Source organism: Taudactylus pleione, unplaced genomic scaffold (assembly GCF_031769625.1).
Source record: "Taudactylus pleione unplaced genomic scaffold, aTauple2 ptg000007l, whole genome shotgun sequence".
Classification (NCBI taxonomy): domain Eukaryota; kingdom Metazoa; phylum Chordata; class Amphibia; order Anura; family Myobatrachidae; genus Taudactylus; species Taudactylus pleione.
The window spans coordinates 4,917,583-4,936,730 of record NW_028284410.1 but is presented as its reverse complement, the minus strand read 5'-3'; the positions used below and the strand labels follow the sequence as shown (position 1 = coordinate 4,936,730).

Below are 19,148 nucleotides of genomic sequence, written 5' to 3'. Positions count from 1 at the left end.
CCTAGAGGATCAGTCAGGCCACCCCTGCTATAAGGGATGTTCTTTCCCTCATTAAAGCTGAATACACACTAGACGTTATGTCGCCCGATCCGGCAGATCGTGCCGACATGTCATCCACATCGGCCAGTGTGTACCAGCTATATCACCGACATTGTGTGCTCCCACATAGTCAGCGTCATCCTCTGCCCGGGCGATATCGTTATCAGGTGCCATGCTGCCGAATGACACTGACTGCATCGGCAAGAGTGTATGCACTTCCCGCTGCCGGAACCCCTGCTGGTCCCGTCGCTGCAGATGTCGTACACACTAGACATTGTCTAGTGAGTACCCGACGTAAACACTCATATTTTTATTGTACTGGAAAATGGCTGACTTCATCCAGTAATGTCAAGAGGTGAATACAAAAGACATGGCTAACACACAAAGTGAATGTAATATATATTTATGCAGATTGACTGTTTGATTTAAAGAGTTAGTGAGTAAGTGACATTCTTTTAACTTGCAGTCCGAACAATATGGTATAAAAAATAAAAAAAAAGACTGCCAATTAAGAGATTTCTATTTATTTTTTACCCATGCTGGATAGAATATTACAATTTATACGAAAACTTTATTTCATGTCACTGGCCCTTTAATCTCCAGCAATTTATTAATTCACAAACTTCCAGCCTATAACAAAATGAACATTTATTTTAGAGCATTTTGGACAGCACAATCTTGTATGAAGTAGGTAAACCTTAAAGTTTATATTTAACTGCAAACATTTGGTATAAAATGGGACAAGCATATAATCCAACATGCAAAAATGCAGTGCCAAATTAAACTCTACACAGAAGGGAACACGTAAAGAGGAATTCTAGCTTTAGGTCTACGCGTTTTCTTTGTGAATAGTCCTGCAGCCTTCTGCTTCTTCACCTCTTGATATACCTATTGAAAAAACACAAATGCCTGCATGAAAAGCCTGATAACAAAAACATTTAAAATAAATAAAAAAAATAAAATTATATATATATATATATTACACATATACACACACACGCACACACAGTACCAGTCAAAAGCTTGGACACACCTTCTTATTCAATGGTTTTTGTTTATTTCAATTATTTTCAACATAGTAGATTAATACTGAAGATATCAAAACTATAAAAGAACACATATTATTGTGTAAACAAAAAAAAAAGTGTGAGGAATCTAAAATATAAAACATATTTTGATTTGTTTAAAAGTAGCCCCTTTTTGCTTGGATGACTGCCTTGCACACTCTTGGCATTCTCTCAATCAGCTTCATGAGGTAGTCTCCTGGAATGGTATTGAATTAACAGGTGTGGCTTGTCCAGAGTCAATCTGTGGAATTACTTGCTTTCTTAAAGTGTTTGAGACCATCAGTTGTGTTGTGCAGAGGTAGGATTAGTACACAGTGGACACCACTATTTGACTACTGTTGTAATCCATATTATGGCACCAACCACTCAACTCCGTAAAGAGAAACGACAGTCCATCATTACTTTAAGACATGAAGGTCAGTCGATACGGAAAATTTCAAGAACTTTGAATGTATCCTCAAGTGCAGTTGCAAAAACCATCAAACGCTATGATCAAACTGGCTCTCATGAGGACCACCCCAAGAAAGGAAGACCAAGAGTTACATCTGCTGCAGAGGATAAGTTCATTAGAGTTACCAGCCTCAGAAACTGCTACTTAACAGCACCTGAGATTAGAGACCACATAAAGTCTTCAGAGTTCAAGTAGCAGACAAACCTCAACATCAACTGTTCAGAGGAGACTGCATGAATCAGGCCTTCATGGTCGTATTTCTGCGCAGAAGCCACTACTGAGGATGAATAACAAGAAGAGGAGAATTGTTTGGGCCAAGAAACACAAGGAATGGACATTAGACCAGTGGAAATCTGTACTTTGGTCTGATTAGTCCAAATTTGAGATTTTTGGTTCCAACCGCTGTGTCTTTGTGAGATGCAGAGAAGGTGAGCGGATGGTTTCTGCATGTGTGGTTCCCACTGTGAAGCATGGAGGAGGAGGTATGATGGTGCTTTGCTGGTGACACTGTTGTTGATTTATTAAAAATTCAAGGCACACTTAATCAGCATGGCTACCACAGCATTCTGCAGCGCCATCCCATCCATCTGGTTTGCGCTTACTGGGACCATCATGTGTTTTTCAACAAGACGATGACCCCAAACACACCTCCAAGCTATGTAAGGGCTACTTGACCAAGAAGGAAAGTGATGGAGTGCTGCGTCAGATGACCTGGCCTCCACAATCACCCGACCTAAACCCAATTGAGCTGGTTTGGGATGAGTTGGACAGCAGAGTGAAGGAAAAGCAGCCAACAAGTGCTCAGCACCTCTGGGAACTCTTTCAAGAATGTTGGAAAACCATTCCAGGAGACTACCTCATGAATCGGATTGAAAGAATGCCAAGAGTGTGCAAAGCTGTCATCCAAGCATAAGGGGACTACTTTGAGGAATCTAAAACATATTTTGATTTGTTTAACACTTTTTTGTTTACAATATAATTCCACATGTGTTCTTTCATAGTTTTGATGTCTTCAGTATTAATCTACTATGTTGAAAATAATTTAAATAAACAAAAACCATTGAATGAGAAGGTGTGTCCAAACTTTTGACTGGTACTGACACATACATACATGCATACATACATTTAATGTACTAAACTAGCTTTTCTATATGGCTAAAGAAATATGAACAGATAAACCCTGAAAGCAGCTAAATAAATGTAAAAATATGCAAGCGAGGTTGATATACTTAAATATATTCGGATATGGACGGTATTGCTCAGCGCAGGGAAGCGGTTTGCAATACCATTCAACTTAAATGCACATGCATGGAGGGGTCTGTAGGAAATAGACACCTCCGCATGCATCTGCGATCAGAGTGCAGCGCCCAAAGACGCTGCCTCGAATCACTAGAGCAACCTTAATGATGAGCAACCGATGATTTCTGCTTTGGCCAGGCTGCGCGCGCTGAAACTTACTCGGAGCTGGACAGCCGGGTCCATGAACTATGTGAAACCAAAAACAGTAAAAGAAAATCAAACCAAACACATTAAAAGACTAATAGGGGAATTCAATATGGAGCGAAAACTCAGTTTTTTGCGTTAATATCGCACCTATGACAACATTATCGCAGGTTTTAGTTTTACACTGTATTCAATTTCAAAGACTTTTCGCAGGTTCGAAAAAAAACGGGGATAACTTTTCACCACTGAATAGGTGGCGAACAAAAGTGCAGAATTGGGGTTTAGGGCTTAAAAAAAAAAAAAAATAGCCTGCACCCCTGGGAATGACATTTAAAAAATAACTGTCAAAAAAAGTTTAAAAAAAAAATAAAAAATAGGGACACCCCAAAAATTTTAAAAAATTGGGGGTGAAAAAAAAAATGGGAAAAAAATTGTTTAACAATAGGGAAATAGGTTCAGGGCTATTCTGAAAGTATGCGGCAGGTGTTTTCTAGAATAGATTTATAGCGGCAGGTGCACAAATGCAGAATTTTTAAAAACTTACTTTAGGGAAATCAAAATATGCTAGTAACCATTTTCATGTACCCCAAATTTGATGGGACTACTTTAAAAAAACGAAAAAAAATAACCTAAGTGCTCTTCTGCAACACTTCTTCAATGTCGGGAAAAAAAACACCTGCTGCGGCTATTTAAATCCCCGACTTTCATTTACAGGCTAAAACGGGGGTACCCATAGTGATTCCCCATGTTTTTACAACTTTAGGGGGGTCCTACAAATTTTTTTAAGGAAAATTTTGTAACTTTACGCAAATCCCACTTCGCAGGCTCCCGTTTTCGATAGTTTCATATTGAATACGGGGAAAAGCTGGCGCGCGCCCGATACTTTGAGGGGTATTCAATATGAAACGTAAACTTCGCTGTCGAAGTTTACGTTTCATATCAGAGCTTTTACCTGGGATAAAGTATCGGGTGCGCGCCCGTTTATCCCCGTATTCAATATGAAACTTACGAAAACGGGAGCCTGCGAAGTGGTATTTGCGTTAAATTACGAAATTTTCCTAAAGATGTAAAAACATGGGGGATCACTATGGGTACCCCCGTTTTAGCCTGCAATTGAAAGTCGCTGATTTAAATAGCTGCGGCAGGTGTTTTTTTCCCAAGATTGAAGAAGTGATGCAGAAGAGCACTTAGGTTTTTTGTTTTTTCATTTTTTCAAGTGGTCCCATCAAATTTGGGGTACATGAAAATGGGTACTAGCATATTTTTATGTCCCTAAAGTAATTTTTTTTTAATTCTGCAACTGTGCACCTGCCGCTATTAATCTATTCTAGAATACACCTGCCGCATATTTGCAGAATAGCCCTGAACCTAATTTCCCTATTGTTAAACAATTTTTTTCCATTTTTTTTTTCACCCCAATTTTTAAATAAAATTTTTTGGGGTGTCCCTATTTTTTTTTTTTCAATTTCTTTTAACACAGTTTTTTAAAATGTCATTCCCAGGGGTGCAGGCTATTTTTTTTAAGCCTGCACCTCTAAACCCCAATTCTGCACTTTTTTTCGCCACCTATTCAGTGGTGAAAAGTTATCCCCGTTTTTTTTCAAAGACTTTTCGAACCTGCGAAAAGTCTTTGAAATTGAATACAGTGTAAAACTAAAACCTGCGATAATGACGTCATAGGTGCGATATTAACGCAAAAACTGAGTTTTCCCTCCATATTGAATTCCCCTATTTATCCCAGGTAAAAGCTCCAATATGAAACGTAAACTTCGACAGCGAAGTTTACGTTTCATATTGAATTCGCCTCTAAACCTTAAACATACAGTGTATATAATTTAATTTGTGAAAAATCTCCCCTCCAACCATGACTGTGCAAGGTTTTAATAAAAAAACAAAAAAAAAAAAACACAACAAACACCACTGCTGGATTCACTATAAAAGCCGCCAGCTGTCATGGCTGATAGTGTAATTTTTTTGCTTCCCAGTTAAGGCCCCTACACACTGAACGATATTGCTAACGATTTGGCCGATTCCTATGCATCGGACAAATCGTCAATATCGTGCAGTGTGTATGCACTACATCGTGTAGTGCTAACTCCCATAGGGTCATCAGCCGCATCGCCTGTTCTTTTGTATATGCAGGAAGATCAGACGGGGGACGGCATATGAGGCGGTCGAGCACCGGATCGCCCAGTGTGTATGGACCACCTGATATGTCGGTGCTGGGATCGTGGATCGCATCGCTGGGTGTGTACCCAGCATTACATCCAACAGATCTCAAGGGTGTGGCACAGGATTACAGCTCTTAATGACTATAACCTTCATGACAAGGCCTACAGACTGGACTATCAGCCGGTAAAACATTTATTTGTGCAGCTGATAAGACAAACATGTAGACCAGTGGTGTCAAACTCGGGTCATCTAGCTGCAGTGAAATTACACATGCCAGCATGCCCTGCCACAGTTTTAGCATGCCCTAAGAGCAAAAATGTATCCGTGCATGCTGGGATGTGTAGTTCCACTGCATCTGGATGGCTCGAGTTTGGCACCACTGATGTAGATAGTATACGTTTGTGTGTCGTTTAACCATACTTTTCTATTTTTGGTTATACAAAGAGGTCATCTTATATCAGCAACTGTTGCTCCCATCCCACTAACTGGTCACATTTTATTACATAATGCTTTCATCTCCAGACTGCTTGTCACCTAATCACCACTCAGCCTCCAATATTATCATCTCTTTGGCTGTTGTGTCCTTTAATCATTACCACAACACTGTTTGTTTTTTTCATGCTTTTTTTTAGTGATGTCAAATTAGTTTAATAAGGTTCTCATTAAGCAGTCACACGTTCGCTTTTGCTAGAAAAGTCTTTGTCTAAAATCAATTATGGCTTTATATTGAGGACACAGTTTTTAGTGGTAAACAAAAAACAACATTATTTTAATTACTCCATGCAAGTGATCATTTTTAAAAAAAACTAAAGTTGACTAATAGGGGAATTCAATAGTTGACCACTAAGTTGACTAGCATAAACTGTAGGGTCCCGAGTAGGAGATGCCCCCGCACAACCTTCTCTGCAATACCCTGCCACGGCTGGTTATTGGGCCATTTGCCAGGGATCACCAACATGATAACAAAGAAAATAAGTTTTCCTGGAGTTCTTCTTTAAGGCTTGGAAAGTATAGTCCATATCTCTAAAGGTTATTAATCTGGCCCCTAAAAAATGATATACAGTACAGGTTAGTTACAACCCTATAAAGTGTTTTAGTAATTGACAAAAAAATAAAGTGTGGTAGTGAATTTTAAATTTCCTGAGCTAGTTTTTTTTACAATAACAACCTATGTCTATCAATTGGACATGCACTGAAATTGTAATATATTTAGGATCGTCACTGTGAGATATTGTTGCATATGTTTATGACCAAGACATGAATCAGACCTTCAAGCAGAAAGCTTTCTTGGCAATCCATCTTTTAGTTGCCCGTCTGTAGTACTCTGGAGGGAATGTGTACTCAATGTCCAGCTGTGTACATACATGTTCAAATGAATCATATTTGGTCCGACGCAGATATTTTAACAACTTTTTGCGCCGATCTATTGCCATCAGCATCCTTCTTTTATTTGCCTTATCCTAGAAAAGACATGGTGGGGCATAAACAGGCAAAATCAATTAGATCAGGCAGAGGAGTACAATGCAATTACAAAGGGTGTAATGACACAACATAGTGCACATGAAGATATGAAAAGGGGCCTGCAGTGATGTACAGTACTTAAAGAACACTAACGTTGTAATATCACAACTCTCAGTATATACGGATAGTATTTACATATGGTTGTACATATAATGGGTATTACTTGCTTATAATAAAAGTAATACACACACCACCCTCATTGGGAGAGAGAGATATCAACTTAAAAAGATACAATGACAAGACATGGTAGCAAAAGTAAATGCTTAGACAAAGCCAATTTATGCCCCTTTCACACCAGAGCTAAAACCCAGGTTATTGCAGGGCTAACCCAGGTAGCTCCTCAGTGTAAAAGGGGAAAGGGTTGGATTGCCGGGTCAAGTGACCCTGTAATCCAACCCAGGTAAGTTGCAGTGTGAAACCCTGCAGTGTGAACGGCGCGCTCCGGGTCACGATGACCTGGAGCCGCCGCATGCCGGCCGATTGGTCCGGCTTCAGTGGCACTTGAAGTGTACACTTGTAGATGACGTCATATCCAACGCCGGAAAAGCCGGTGTGAAGGGCGCGAACTCAGGAAAATCCTGGGTCGGCGCCGGGGAAATTGGGGGTCTGATCCGGGTTGGACCTCTGTTCCAACTCTGGTTAAGACCCGGAATTTCGGTGTAAAAGCGGTATAAGGTAACCTGAAGTAACTATAGAAAGAAAAGCACTTTACCACTACAAATGATATTAAATTGTTCTTGGGTGGCAGTGAATAGTGAAGGAAATTAATCTTTAGGGCCGTATTCAATTAGCGGCAAAAACGGCTGTTTTTTTTTCGCCAACCGCAAAAACTGCAGTTTTTTTCGCCATTGGCGAAAACTTCTGTTTTCGGCAAAAAAACTGCGAAATTTTCACCAAAGAACAGGCGAAAACGGCAACAGGTGAAAACAAACTGGAGAAAAGTTTTCTCCATCCCAGACCAGGCAAAAAAAAAAAAATATATATATATATAAAATGGAAAATCCCTATTTTTGGCTAAAAATGTGGGGATTTCTTTCAGAACCCTTTGGACATCCCCCTTAATTATAAATTGGTGGTAAAAAAAATCCTAAATTGCGTACTTTGGCAAAAAATTACTGAGCAAATTTTGGCCGAAAAAAAAAAATTTGTTGAAAATGGTTTTAACGTATTGTGTCTAATTTTCGATGGGTGGTATGGATGAGTCAAGGGTTTTAAAAAACCACATGCTGCGACCACGTGCAATGTTTAACGGTTTTTAAAACTGTGTTTTTAGGGCACAAAAATATACTTGCACCCATTTTAACGTACCCCCAATTTATGTGGAGCAGTAATTTCCTGGAAAAAAAAAATTGCTTATCTTTTTTCAAGGTTTTTTTTTTTCTTTTTTGCGCTGTAGTTTTTCGCTAAAGTACGCGATTCACGATTTTTTTCCCCCAGCAACTTATCATTAGGGAGGGGAAGGGGGGGGGGGGTGTCCAAAAGGTTTCTGAAAGAAATCCCCAAATTTTTAGCCAAAAATGGGGATTTTGCTTTTTTTTTTTTTCGCCTGGTCTGGGATGGAGAAAACTTTTCTAGAGGTTTTTTTTTCACATGTTTTTTGGCAAAAATGTTGCCGTTTGTTTGTCGAAAACGTCCATTTTGGCCAATGGCGAGAAAAATAAGAGATATGGTAAGAACCTATCCTCGTTATCTCTATTTCTACAAGGTCCATAGGGTCCACAGGTAACCTTGGGGTATAGGTGATGCAGGGTCATCTGGGCAACACGCAGTTAAATTCCTCTCCCAGGATGCAACGGCCCCTTCCCCTATAACCAGCTCCCAGGCCGAGAGCTCCTCAGTTACGTAACAAGCCATAGGCCAGAGGAGAGAGAGGGAAGGAAGTCTGGAACACTCAAGAATTACATTCTCACACAGGAGACGGAAAAACCGGTGACCAGAGCAAAGCCCATGTGAAGCACAGGTGCGTCAGGGCGGGTACTCTGTGGACCTCATAGAAATAAGAGATAACGAGGGCAAGTTCTTCCATCTCTCTACTTCGGGTTCCATAGGAGGTCCACAGGTAACCTTGGGGATTTCCCAAAGCAGTTATCTACAGGGGTGGGGGACACTCCTTTACATAAAGGAGAATCCGCCGCCCAAGGGGAGCATCCCGAGTGGAAAACTAAAGGTCTGAATAACAAACCACGTGGCCATCCTACCAAGCTGTATGGCTTAAATGTAGCTTAACTGGCCATTCTCTCTTGTGCAAACTAAAAAAAATAAAAAAAAATAAACAAGGAGTCTGAATTTCAGAGAGAAAATTGATACGATCCCCATGAATCCTGGGGGTACGTCCTAAAACAAATGAGTGTCACAATTTTTGCATAAAAGTGAAAAATTAAAGATTACCTTAGAAAGGAACCCAGGGCAAGTTTACAACACTGTCCTGTCCCTGCAGTCAGTAAACCATTTGAAATCCACTAATCCTGTGGTTCAAATGGAGAGCCCTACAGGGACCTAATGATCCTGGATACATGAGGTCCACCTCTGGCAGACCCCACCTGTCCACTAGGAACTGAAACTGGTGGATGATCCTATGTCAGAGTGCAAGACAGCTCTGTCATTGCTACTCGATTTTGGGTTACTAGCTAAATAAGCCACTGTTGTGGCGTTGTCCGACTATGACTTCACAGACCCTCTGTGAAGTATCAGCCTCTTAAGTTTTTATACAAAGAATATGATGAGGAAACCATCTTTATGGAAAGAAAGGGCATTCCCCAGGCATTCTCTAACCCTGGCATGCAAGATAGCCCTGGGTGAACTGAAAAGGTCGGCCTCCCACCCTGGGACCCCCCAGGATGAGGCCCAACCAGTCAGGCGGAGGGCTTGTCATCAGGCTTGGGAACTGGACGCCTGGCACTCCAAGGCTGCCTACCAGGCCCGGCCGCCCTTCTGGTATTAGATGGCCTGGGAGTCCAAGTCTCTGAAGTGGTTGGAGCTGAATGCAAACAAGCTGTTCTGGCTGTAGCCAAGTTACTGACAATTTTGCCTAACGCAGAGCCAAACAAGAGCTTCCCATCATAAGGTAAACCCTCCAATCCCTTCTTGGATTCAGCATCCGTTGTACAAGAACGAAGCCACAGGGATCGTCGAGCTGCTATGGCTGCTGTAGAAACCCTGGCCTGTAGCAAACCAATATCTAAGGCTGCCTTATATATTTAGTGGAATCTCGAAGATTCCCCACTAAATCCAGCTGTTCCCTGGTAGCATTAGAGGCTAAGGATTCTTCCAGACAGTTAGCCCAAACCTCCATCGCTTGAGCTACCCAGCAAATAGCCATAGCTGGTCTGTACGCAACCCCCGAAAGGGAATAGGCAGATTTAAGGCAGCTCTCCATTCTCTTATCTGTAGGATCTTTTAGAGACGACATGGAAGGCATCGGAAGAGAAGCACTCTTTACTAAGCGTGTAATATGCGAATCCACAACCGGTGGAGTTTCTGATTTGGAGAAATAATTGTCAGCAAGTGGGTAAGTTGAAGCCAGGTACCTCTGTGGCTGATAACGCTTCCCTGGCGTCTTCCACGCATTCTCAAAGTGATTCACTAGTTGATCAGACAACGGGAATACATGTTCAACCATGTTTTCTTCCATAAAACATGCATGTCTAGATTTAGGAGCGGGAGGCGCATCCTACTCACTAATCAGGACTGCTTTAACAGCCTGTATTAGCCCAGTAATATTTAAACTTGACTTGACCTCCACTTCCTGGGGAGGGGACTCAATGTCGGACCCATCAGGGAGTAGACCCTCACCTGATGTTACATCCTCATATAGATTGGCCTGTGAGGGCCACCTGACCCTTTTCCTAGATCTAGTGCTAGGTGCGTTAACCTGCCGCACCTCGGTCGTACCTTGTAATGCCACAGGAACTGTATTAATCCACTGTGGGTGTAGTACCTGTGTGGGTACATATATCTGTGGCAAGACCTGGGCTGGCAAAAGACGTTCTGCCATCTTTGTCAGTACCCCTGAAACATAGTCCCCTGGTAGTGACTGTTTTGCGGCAAGAGTCGCAGAGGAAGCTGGAGGGGTATAACATTGCATACATAACTGTTCAGAGGTTATGTCTCATTCTTAAAACTGCTGTACATTTCTTGCAATGCAGTCTATTAGTTGTCTGTGCCCCTGAAACATAGTTTCCTGGCTACCGCTGCTGCGCGTCAGAGGCCGCAGACAAAGCTGAGGGTGCATAACAATGCAGACATACCTACTCAGAGATTCTGTCTCCTGTCTTTAAAACTGCTGCATATTTCCTGCAAAGCAGCCTAGTAGTTGTTAGTCCCTCATAGTTCTCTGGCTGTGGCTGCTGTGCTTCAGAAGCAGCAGACAAAGCTGGAGGGGCATAACACCGCAGACATCATTTTTTAGAAACTATGGCCCTCATTCAGAGCCGCTCGTTAGCGGCAGTACGCTCGTTCCGAGCGATGTTTGCACATCTGCGCATGCGTACGCTTTTTAGTACGCATGCGCGAACCAGTCAGTGCGGCCGAAAATCCTTTGTACGCTATATAGCGAGTGCCTGCTATTTTGAGTGACAGAATGAGGCGTATGTGGGTGGTAACAGGGGAAGGTGCTTGAAAATGGGGAGTGGAGATCCGAACGCAGGCGTGCTTAAAGGTCAAAACAGGCGTTTTATGGGTGTGTATATTTAAAACAGCAGCGTCATTGACCACGTCACTGGGTTATTTTATAGCCAGAACTGCACGCAAATTTGTGGTAGCAAACACCAACCACAAGAATAGCGAGCAGTTCATACGCTGGTCGATGTACTCGATTAATCTAATAAATAGCGGACATGACGTAGGATGCGTGCGGCCAGGGGGCGTTTTTAACAAATAAACGAGCGTATGTTTTGCTCGTTCGTTCAGACTTAGAGGTGTGAACAGACTGCAATGTGCGTACGGATCATTTGAATAGCCACCCCTTGTTTTTAAACGAACGACCGCAAATAGCGTCCGGCTCTGAATGAGGGCCCATGTCTCCTTCCTTTAAAACGGCTCTACATTTCCTGCAAAGCAGTCTATCAGAAAGTCGAATCGATATATCACTCTCACTACCAGACAAAGTGAAGAGGATTACTACTCAATAGCTGTGATTGAAAAAGGGCCGCACCCTTGTGATTAACCACACCTGCACAACACCAGTGCTTATGGCTCAAAATAGGACAAAGTACAGGGGATAGCAGAAAAATCACTGATAGTTGAAAGGAGAAAATTCCGACAGACAGCGCTAGCATACAGTCACAGGCAAATGCAGAATACATAATAATAGCTGCATTTAAATGGCACTTACTGGTCAACTATAAAGACTTCTTTTATGCGTCTAATAGGACAACAGTACTACATACACTAACCACCCGCAGGAGGAGAGGTATGTAGGGGGACCCGTGCTCCACACTGCCCTGTGAGATCTGCAACATGAGGAGAAGCACTCGTTGGGGGTGGAGCCGGAAGGAGGAAGCTGTCACAGTTTTAGGCAGACCACAAAGGAAAGACTTTCTGTACAGCGGGGAGGAGCAGCCTGTAAGACAGGGAAAACAACCTCCCCTGGCCAGCATTTAACCCCCCCCAGGACACTGGCGTATAACCGCAAACTCGAGCCCGCTGTCCCAGGCGGCTTAGTGTGGACGCAGTGCCTGGCCACACACTGTCAACCCCAGGGAGTCCCCAGCCCTGGAGGAAAAAGACTGCGCAACGGCACGCACCACCGTGGCGCTTACCTGCGTCCCCGTTGTCCAGCCGCAGTCTAGGGAACCTCCGAGGTCTCTGCCAGCTAAAACCTCAGAGGCCCGCTGCAAAGCACGGATCAGTGCCGGCGACCCAGCACAGACGGGGTGAAGACACAGTAGTGCGAACTTCCACTGGACTGTCTGCTCTACTGCATATAACGAAGAACTTCAAGGCTGTTTGCACCAAACAGCCTCACTGCGTGTTCAGTGACCGGCTCTGGCCGGACACCTAACGAAACTGAGGAGCTCCAGGCCTGGCGGGGTATAGGCGGGGTATAGGCGGGATATAGGCAGGGTATAGGGGAAGGCCTCAGTGCATCCTGGGAGAAGAATTTAACTGTGTGGTGCCCAGATGACCCTGCATCACCTATACCCCAAGGTTACCTGTGGACCTCCTATGGAACCCAAAGTAGAAAACGTCCGTTTTCGACGCTAATTGAATATGACCCTTAAACATAATACACTGATAGAAGGCAGCTTTGAGATTCGCTCTCTGCCCCACTCGGTCTCCCCAGCCTGCCTGGAAACGTTGTAAAAGTGGTGGGATCTAGCCACAAGTTACACTATATGCTCATAACGTTATCATTACATACGTACCACCAAAATGGGAGATTTGTGGAGAGCAAATGGAGCCTCTCTAAATAGGCAACAACATAAGTCCAACGTGCATATGAGTAAGAACTTCCATGTAGGAGAACCACAAGGTTAGGTGTGCCATGACTTTTGTATACATACCTCTTGCACATATCTAGCTGCATGCCATTTGCCATCTAGTGACACTATCAAGATACATTTATACATGCATGTACACGAAACCATTCTGCATGGGTCTCACTGTTGTGACTACACAACGGACTTAGTTACTGTGGTGTTATTACTGCATATAGCAATAAGTGTCAGCAAGTAAAAGATACTACAAATTAGTCTGAAAGCTGAATATCGCTGCAAATTATCCAGTGTCCTTAATCCAGTGCCTCCTATGTAAGCAGCAGCAAGCTCACCTTTGGAGACTTCTGAACATGTTCCTTAAAATTTTGGATCCTGGCAGTCAAGGAAGCAACTGCAATTATAAAATAAAAATAAATGTATTTAAAAAAAATAAAAACCCCATACAATTAACAGAGAAAAAGAAAGAAAATGGATGAGAGCACTGACTACCTATTGTTTCTTCTACATTTAAATGAGAAAACTCTCAATTAAAAAAAAACAAAAACACGCGCCATGGGTCACAAAGTGGATGCACAGAAGAAATATTTTGTTTTTATTATCTGAGACCAGGTTAAAGCTGGCTACACATTAGACAATCTGTGTACCCAGCCGACCCATGATGTGACGTACGTCATATCGTGCGGGCTGTACACACCACACAATCCGGTGGACGACCGCATGATATGACGTTCACAAGTTGCATCAAAACGCATGTGGTCGTTCATCAAATTGACAGATTGAGCGGCATGTACACTCAATATGTCGACGTGATAAACGAACCTGCGGGTGTACGCATGGTCGGTCACAGTGCATACACACTTGCCAACATGGACGATATGTTGGCCCAATCCACCGGATCTGGCGACACATCGAGGAAGCCACTAATATACTCAGTCACACCATCATAATCTCTCGCATAGACTACTTTAAACTACTAATCACCGGCCTACTGGTCTCCCAACTTGCCCTACAAGTCTATCCTTAACTCTGCTGCCTGCCTCATTTTCCCTTTGCTCCACCTCTGACAGTCAGAATCTAGTTCAAAATCCTTTACTTCACCTGCAAAGGCCTCAAACACTAATTTCCCATACAATTCATGCCTCATTCCCTTACACACCTCATTGTGCTTACATCACTCTGTCAATGACTGGAGCCTCTCCTCATCCCTGATCACCTCCTCCAGCACCCAGATCCAGCATTTCTATCTAGAGGCTCCTATGACATTCAAACACATTCCCAGACTTCAAGAAATGAACTTGTATCTGCAGAAACGAACACCCATGTCTCCACATAACACCTATGAATGACAAAGCTTTAACAAAAAAAAAAAATTAACCTCATACTGGGAAGAAACTGCAATCCCTACACCTCTTCTCTGAGATACATCAGAATCAACGGTCAAGCTAAAAAGTTGCTTAAAAAACAGCAATCTTTAAGTGTAATACAGGCAAGTGACCCAACACAAGTCAAAAAAGCACACGGTCTAATCCTCCTTCTTGCAAAATATGTGAACTATGGGCCTGATTCAGAGCCACTCGTAAGTGGCAGCTCGTTCGCTCCGAGCGATGTTTGCCCAACTGCGCATGCGTACGGATCGTTATACGCATGCGCGAACCAGTCAGTGCGGCCGAAATTCATGTGCTCGCAAAATAGCGAATGCCTGCTAATTTGAGTGACAGGATGAAGCGTATGTGGGTGGTAACAGGGGAAGGTGCTTGAAAACGGGGAGTGGAGATCCGATCGCAGGCGTGCTTAAAGGTCAAAACGGGCGTTTTATAGGTGTGCATATTTAAAACAGCAGCGTCATTGACCACATCACTGGGGTATTTTATAGCCAGAACTGCTCGCAAAATTGTGGTAGCAAAAACCAACCACAAGAATAGCGAGCAGCTCATGCCCTGTTCGATGTACTCGATTAATCTAATAAATAGCGGACATGACGTAGGATGCGAGCGGCCAGGGGGCGTAGTTTCCCAAAAAACGACCGCAAGTTTTGTTCGCTCGTTCAGACCTAGAGGCGTGAACAGACCGCAAACAGCGAACGGTTCATTTGAATAGCCACCCCTATTTTCTGGACGAGCGAGCGCAAATAGCGACCGGCTCTGAATCAGGCCCTATATACAGTGACAGACAGGCTGATCTTAACAATTGGATGCATTAATGTGCACAGTACAGCACGTGCCTTCCTATTTATCAATAACATGGAATCTGAAATTATGCAAGTAAAAAGAAGGGCTCCATCTTGATTAACTAAATGTTAAGATCCATATCTACTTGCCGATAGAGGAACGACAGTACAATTACAACATTATAAATCGTACAGTTGTTCCTCATCCTGTAAGTGCCTACACTGAACGTTATGTAGTTTAGTGCAGGCAAACTCCCTCATCTCCAAATATGCACAATCTGTCGTTATCAGTAGATTGACCTGCATGTTCAGGCAATAATTGAGGTCGAAAACGATCAGCGCGCTGGTTGTTTTCGACATTTTAATACCCGATTTATGCACCATTAAACGATAATGTCGTTATCTTCAATCATTCATTTTAATCGCCTGGTGGATACGCACGGTAACACCTATGGCACAATACACAACAAACATTTATATAACATTTCAGATTCTACATTTTACTGTCGTATATTTTACATAGCTTTCCCACTAGGCTGTTAAGCACCCTGCCCTCCAGGAGGAGGGCGAAAAGCACCCTGTCCTCACAGCTTGCGGGTGCAGTCTTCACCCGCGGGACGCAGTGTCCCGCGGGTGGAGAAATGTGCGGTGACCCGGTCACCGCCGGAGAATAGACGCCGGGCACCTTCGCCCGGCATCTATTCTCCCTTGCTGCAGCGCTTGGGGGCTGCCCGGCGTGTCCATAAGTGCCGGGCACGCCCCCAAGTATGACGAAAAGGGGACGCGTCTTATAGACATGCCCCCTATTCAAGACCACGCCCCCTTTTCGGCACCTAGTTCTTCTAATGGTATAAACAATCAATCATTAGAAGATTCTTTATCCTGAATATCTGGAACAGGAAAATAAACCAAATTTTACCAACACCACCCTAACAGGCCAATCCCAAATCCAACCATTGAAACTTAAGGTGGGTATACATTAGACAACATGTTGCCCGATACGACAAATTGGGCCAACATATCGACAAAACTTCCTAATGTGTTCACACTGTTTGGCCACGCACGCTCCCGTTTGGTCGTCAGTCGCATCGGCCCTACATGCAACTCAATCCGACAACGTGACTGACATATTGGGTGGTGGGGCACATTTAACGATATGTATACTCAACGTTGCAACGGACGACCGCACGAGCGAAGGGCCGACATATCTACTACAGGCCTGACAAATCTGGAGGCGAACTGGATGTATGTTGCTCCAAAAATGCATGCAAAAAAAAAGATATATTCGCCTGTATTCAATGCAACCACCCTTATGTGTATGCCAGGTTTACTTCTTGTTGGGACTATTAATTTGAATACACCAGCCATGTGATTAGCACCTGAGGGTATTAGATTGGTTTTTGGTTTGCTAATAGTCATCATCAGTGCACACCCTATAATAAGGGCAAAAAAAAAAAAAAAAACATATCTGGAAACGTGTATCTGCACTTACCGGCAACTCTACAAAGCCTGCAGTTGTGTTTACACGTTACAACCCAGTTACACCTCTGCAGTTCAAAGTGTAGATGCAAATTAAAATTAGTACAGCCTGCTGTACTAACCACTAGGCCATAACTTAATATTAATGCATTCTGCCAATACAAAAGGAAACACAAACCAAAAATACATTATGGTTTATCTTCAACTCTCTGGTTACAAACCAATATGACATCTCTTCATACACAATGATATGCACTAACTTGATGATAAGACTTTATAGCTTACTATTGTTGGATTAATTACTTATTACAAACTACAGGTTGTTAGTTATAAATATGAACTAATTATCTCTACCTGAATTTCAATTTCTTTGTACTTACAGCACTTACGAATGTGTGCTAACAAAAAATGAAAAGTATTCCCTGATCTTATGTGATTGTTAGAGCAACCTTACATCCTGTACACACGTATGAAGAAACATTGCAGCCATGTGGCTAGGGCATTACATATATATGTGTTGCCTTATTTTCTAGCTTCTGGTAATCATAAAACATTGCATTGTAGAAATGTCAGGAAATAAGTTCCACATTTTGCAACATTCATCATTGTTGCTGCATTCTGTGCTGAACAAACAAAGTATACTATTAGGCAATTACACCATAAGAAACACATGTATGGATCAGACTAAACCAGTGATTTGTGACTAATGAAATAGCACATTAGATAGACGATACAGTAAATTAAACAGGGGTGCAGTTAGTTGAGGTATCCTGAACTATTGAAAAGCGCTGCAAGATGTGTAATGTAAATAAAAGTGAGAGCAGCTTAGACAATTTGCTGCATCTCTAGACTGAAAAATAGAAGTCAATTTGGAAGCTGGAAACGCAACACATCTCTGGCTACAGTAAAATGGAGTTATCTGAGGCAAAAAAAAAAATAAAAAAAAAAAAGGAAAAAAAAAAAAAAGATAACCAGTGAATGTACCATCAAACAGATAATCTAAAATGGACAAATAAAAGGGGTGGGAACATGGCATCGCCAGACGCCACAGCAAAATATGAGGGGAAAGCCCGGTGATTCCGGTACACTATCCCAAAGCATAAAAAGCAGAGTCGGGACTTTGGGAGCCTGGACTGTGCATTGCCAGGACCTCCACAAAAGTGGTCATTGTATCGGTTGCACCCCTACAGCGGCAGTAGTACACCACAGGATGTGTGTACTGTAATACTGTAATAAAGTCATATGTATATTATGCATTGAACATAATAAGCATTATGAGTGGTACTGCACAGCATTTAATCAGAAATAAGCACAAATAAGTGCAGCAAATGAGAATCATCTCCAACACACAAAAAAATGTAGACTGGTACTGTGCAACTGCCCATAAATACACAACAGCTACTACATCTCCAACATACAGAAAGTTTTGAGCAATGAAATTATGGAGATTTACTGTAAAACTACATATTTAGCAGCATACAAACCAAAGAAACACTGTAAAGTTTAAACTAATGAAATCCCACAGCGATATAAACCATCACCTGTCAGCCGGACAGCACTGGCCGCCTACACATGTTACATTGTCATAATCCTTACTGCTTTATCTGTCCTGCAGTGTATAGCTGCATGGATCTTTTACACTAAAATCATTGGCCTTCAAGAAGAATAATAATTAAACCAACAATCTTTTACTCAAGCATAACACTTTTGCATGACATGTTGGGGGCTATAATATTATTCACAAGTTCATTTTATGGCAGAAATGATTACAAAGAATCATTAAACCGTGAGGTGAATCAGGGTCTTTAGGGCCCAGTACAGAAAGACAAACTCCAATTAAAATTATTCCTACCAACTTTAAATTAATCTGCGCCCAAAATGAAAACGCCAACTTGTTGAAATCACAAATACAAAAATAAAAAAAAAGATCCAATTTCTTAAACATACATGAGAAGTGGCACATTTGTTTTCTAATATTCAAATGAACAAAAACATTTTCATGAATGTAAAACAAACCCTATGCCACACCATCAAACCACACAGCGCAGAATGAACTGACCACTGTTGTCCCAGCCCTGTGAAACCACGCGTTCCACCACAATAATCTATTGGGATTAAGTGCCACAATATCGATCTCTACAGTCAGTTAAAAAAAAATCTAAAATATATTTTATGCAGATTAACAGTAAACTCATTTGACAATAAATATTATGTTAACATTTTACCTTTTCTTTGAGAATAGACAATGTGTGTAGCTACAGTAAGTTTGAAGGAGTGCTCATTTGGAAGAAAACATCTTTAAAGTGGTTTATCCTAGAGCTTCATGTACACAAATTCTGTTTACAAGTATATTTCTACATAACCCCCAGCCC

General features: G+C 42.2%; 1 protein-coding gene across 1 annotated transcript in view; it reads right to left on the bottom strand.

Annotated features, from left to right (window-relative positions):
* Positions 1-670: 670 nt before the first annotated feature.
* Positions 671-19,148, bottom strand: part of MRPS15 (mitochondrial ribosomal protein S15) — a 41,877-nt gene continuing 23,399 nt past the window's right edge. The window contains exons 6-8 of the mRNA XM_088461324.1: positions 13,463-13,521; positions 6,441-6,632; positions 671-927 (exon numbers count right to left, since the gene is read on the bottom strand). Coding sequence (XP_088317450.1) covers positions 826-927; positions 6,441-6,632; positions 13,463-13,521 — 353 coding nt within the window. The 3' untranslated portion in view covers positions 671-825. The remainder of the gene's footprint in view (positions 928-6,440; positions 6,633-13,462; positions 13,522-19,148) is intronic.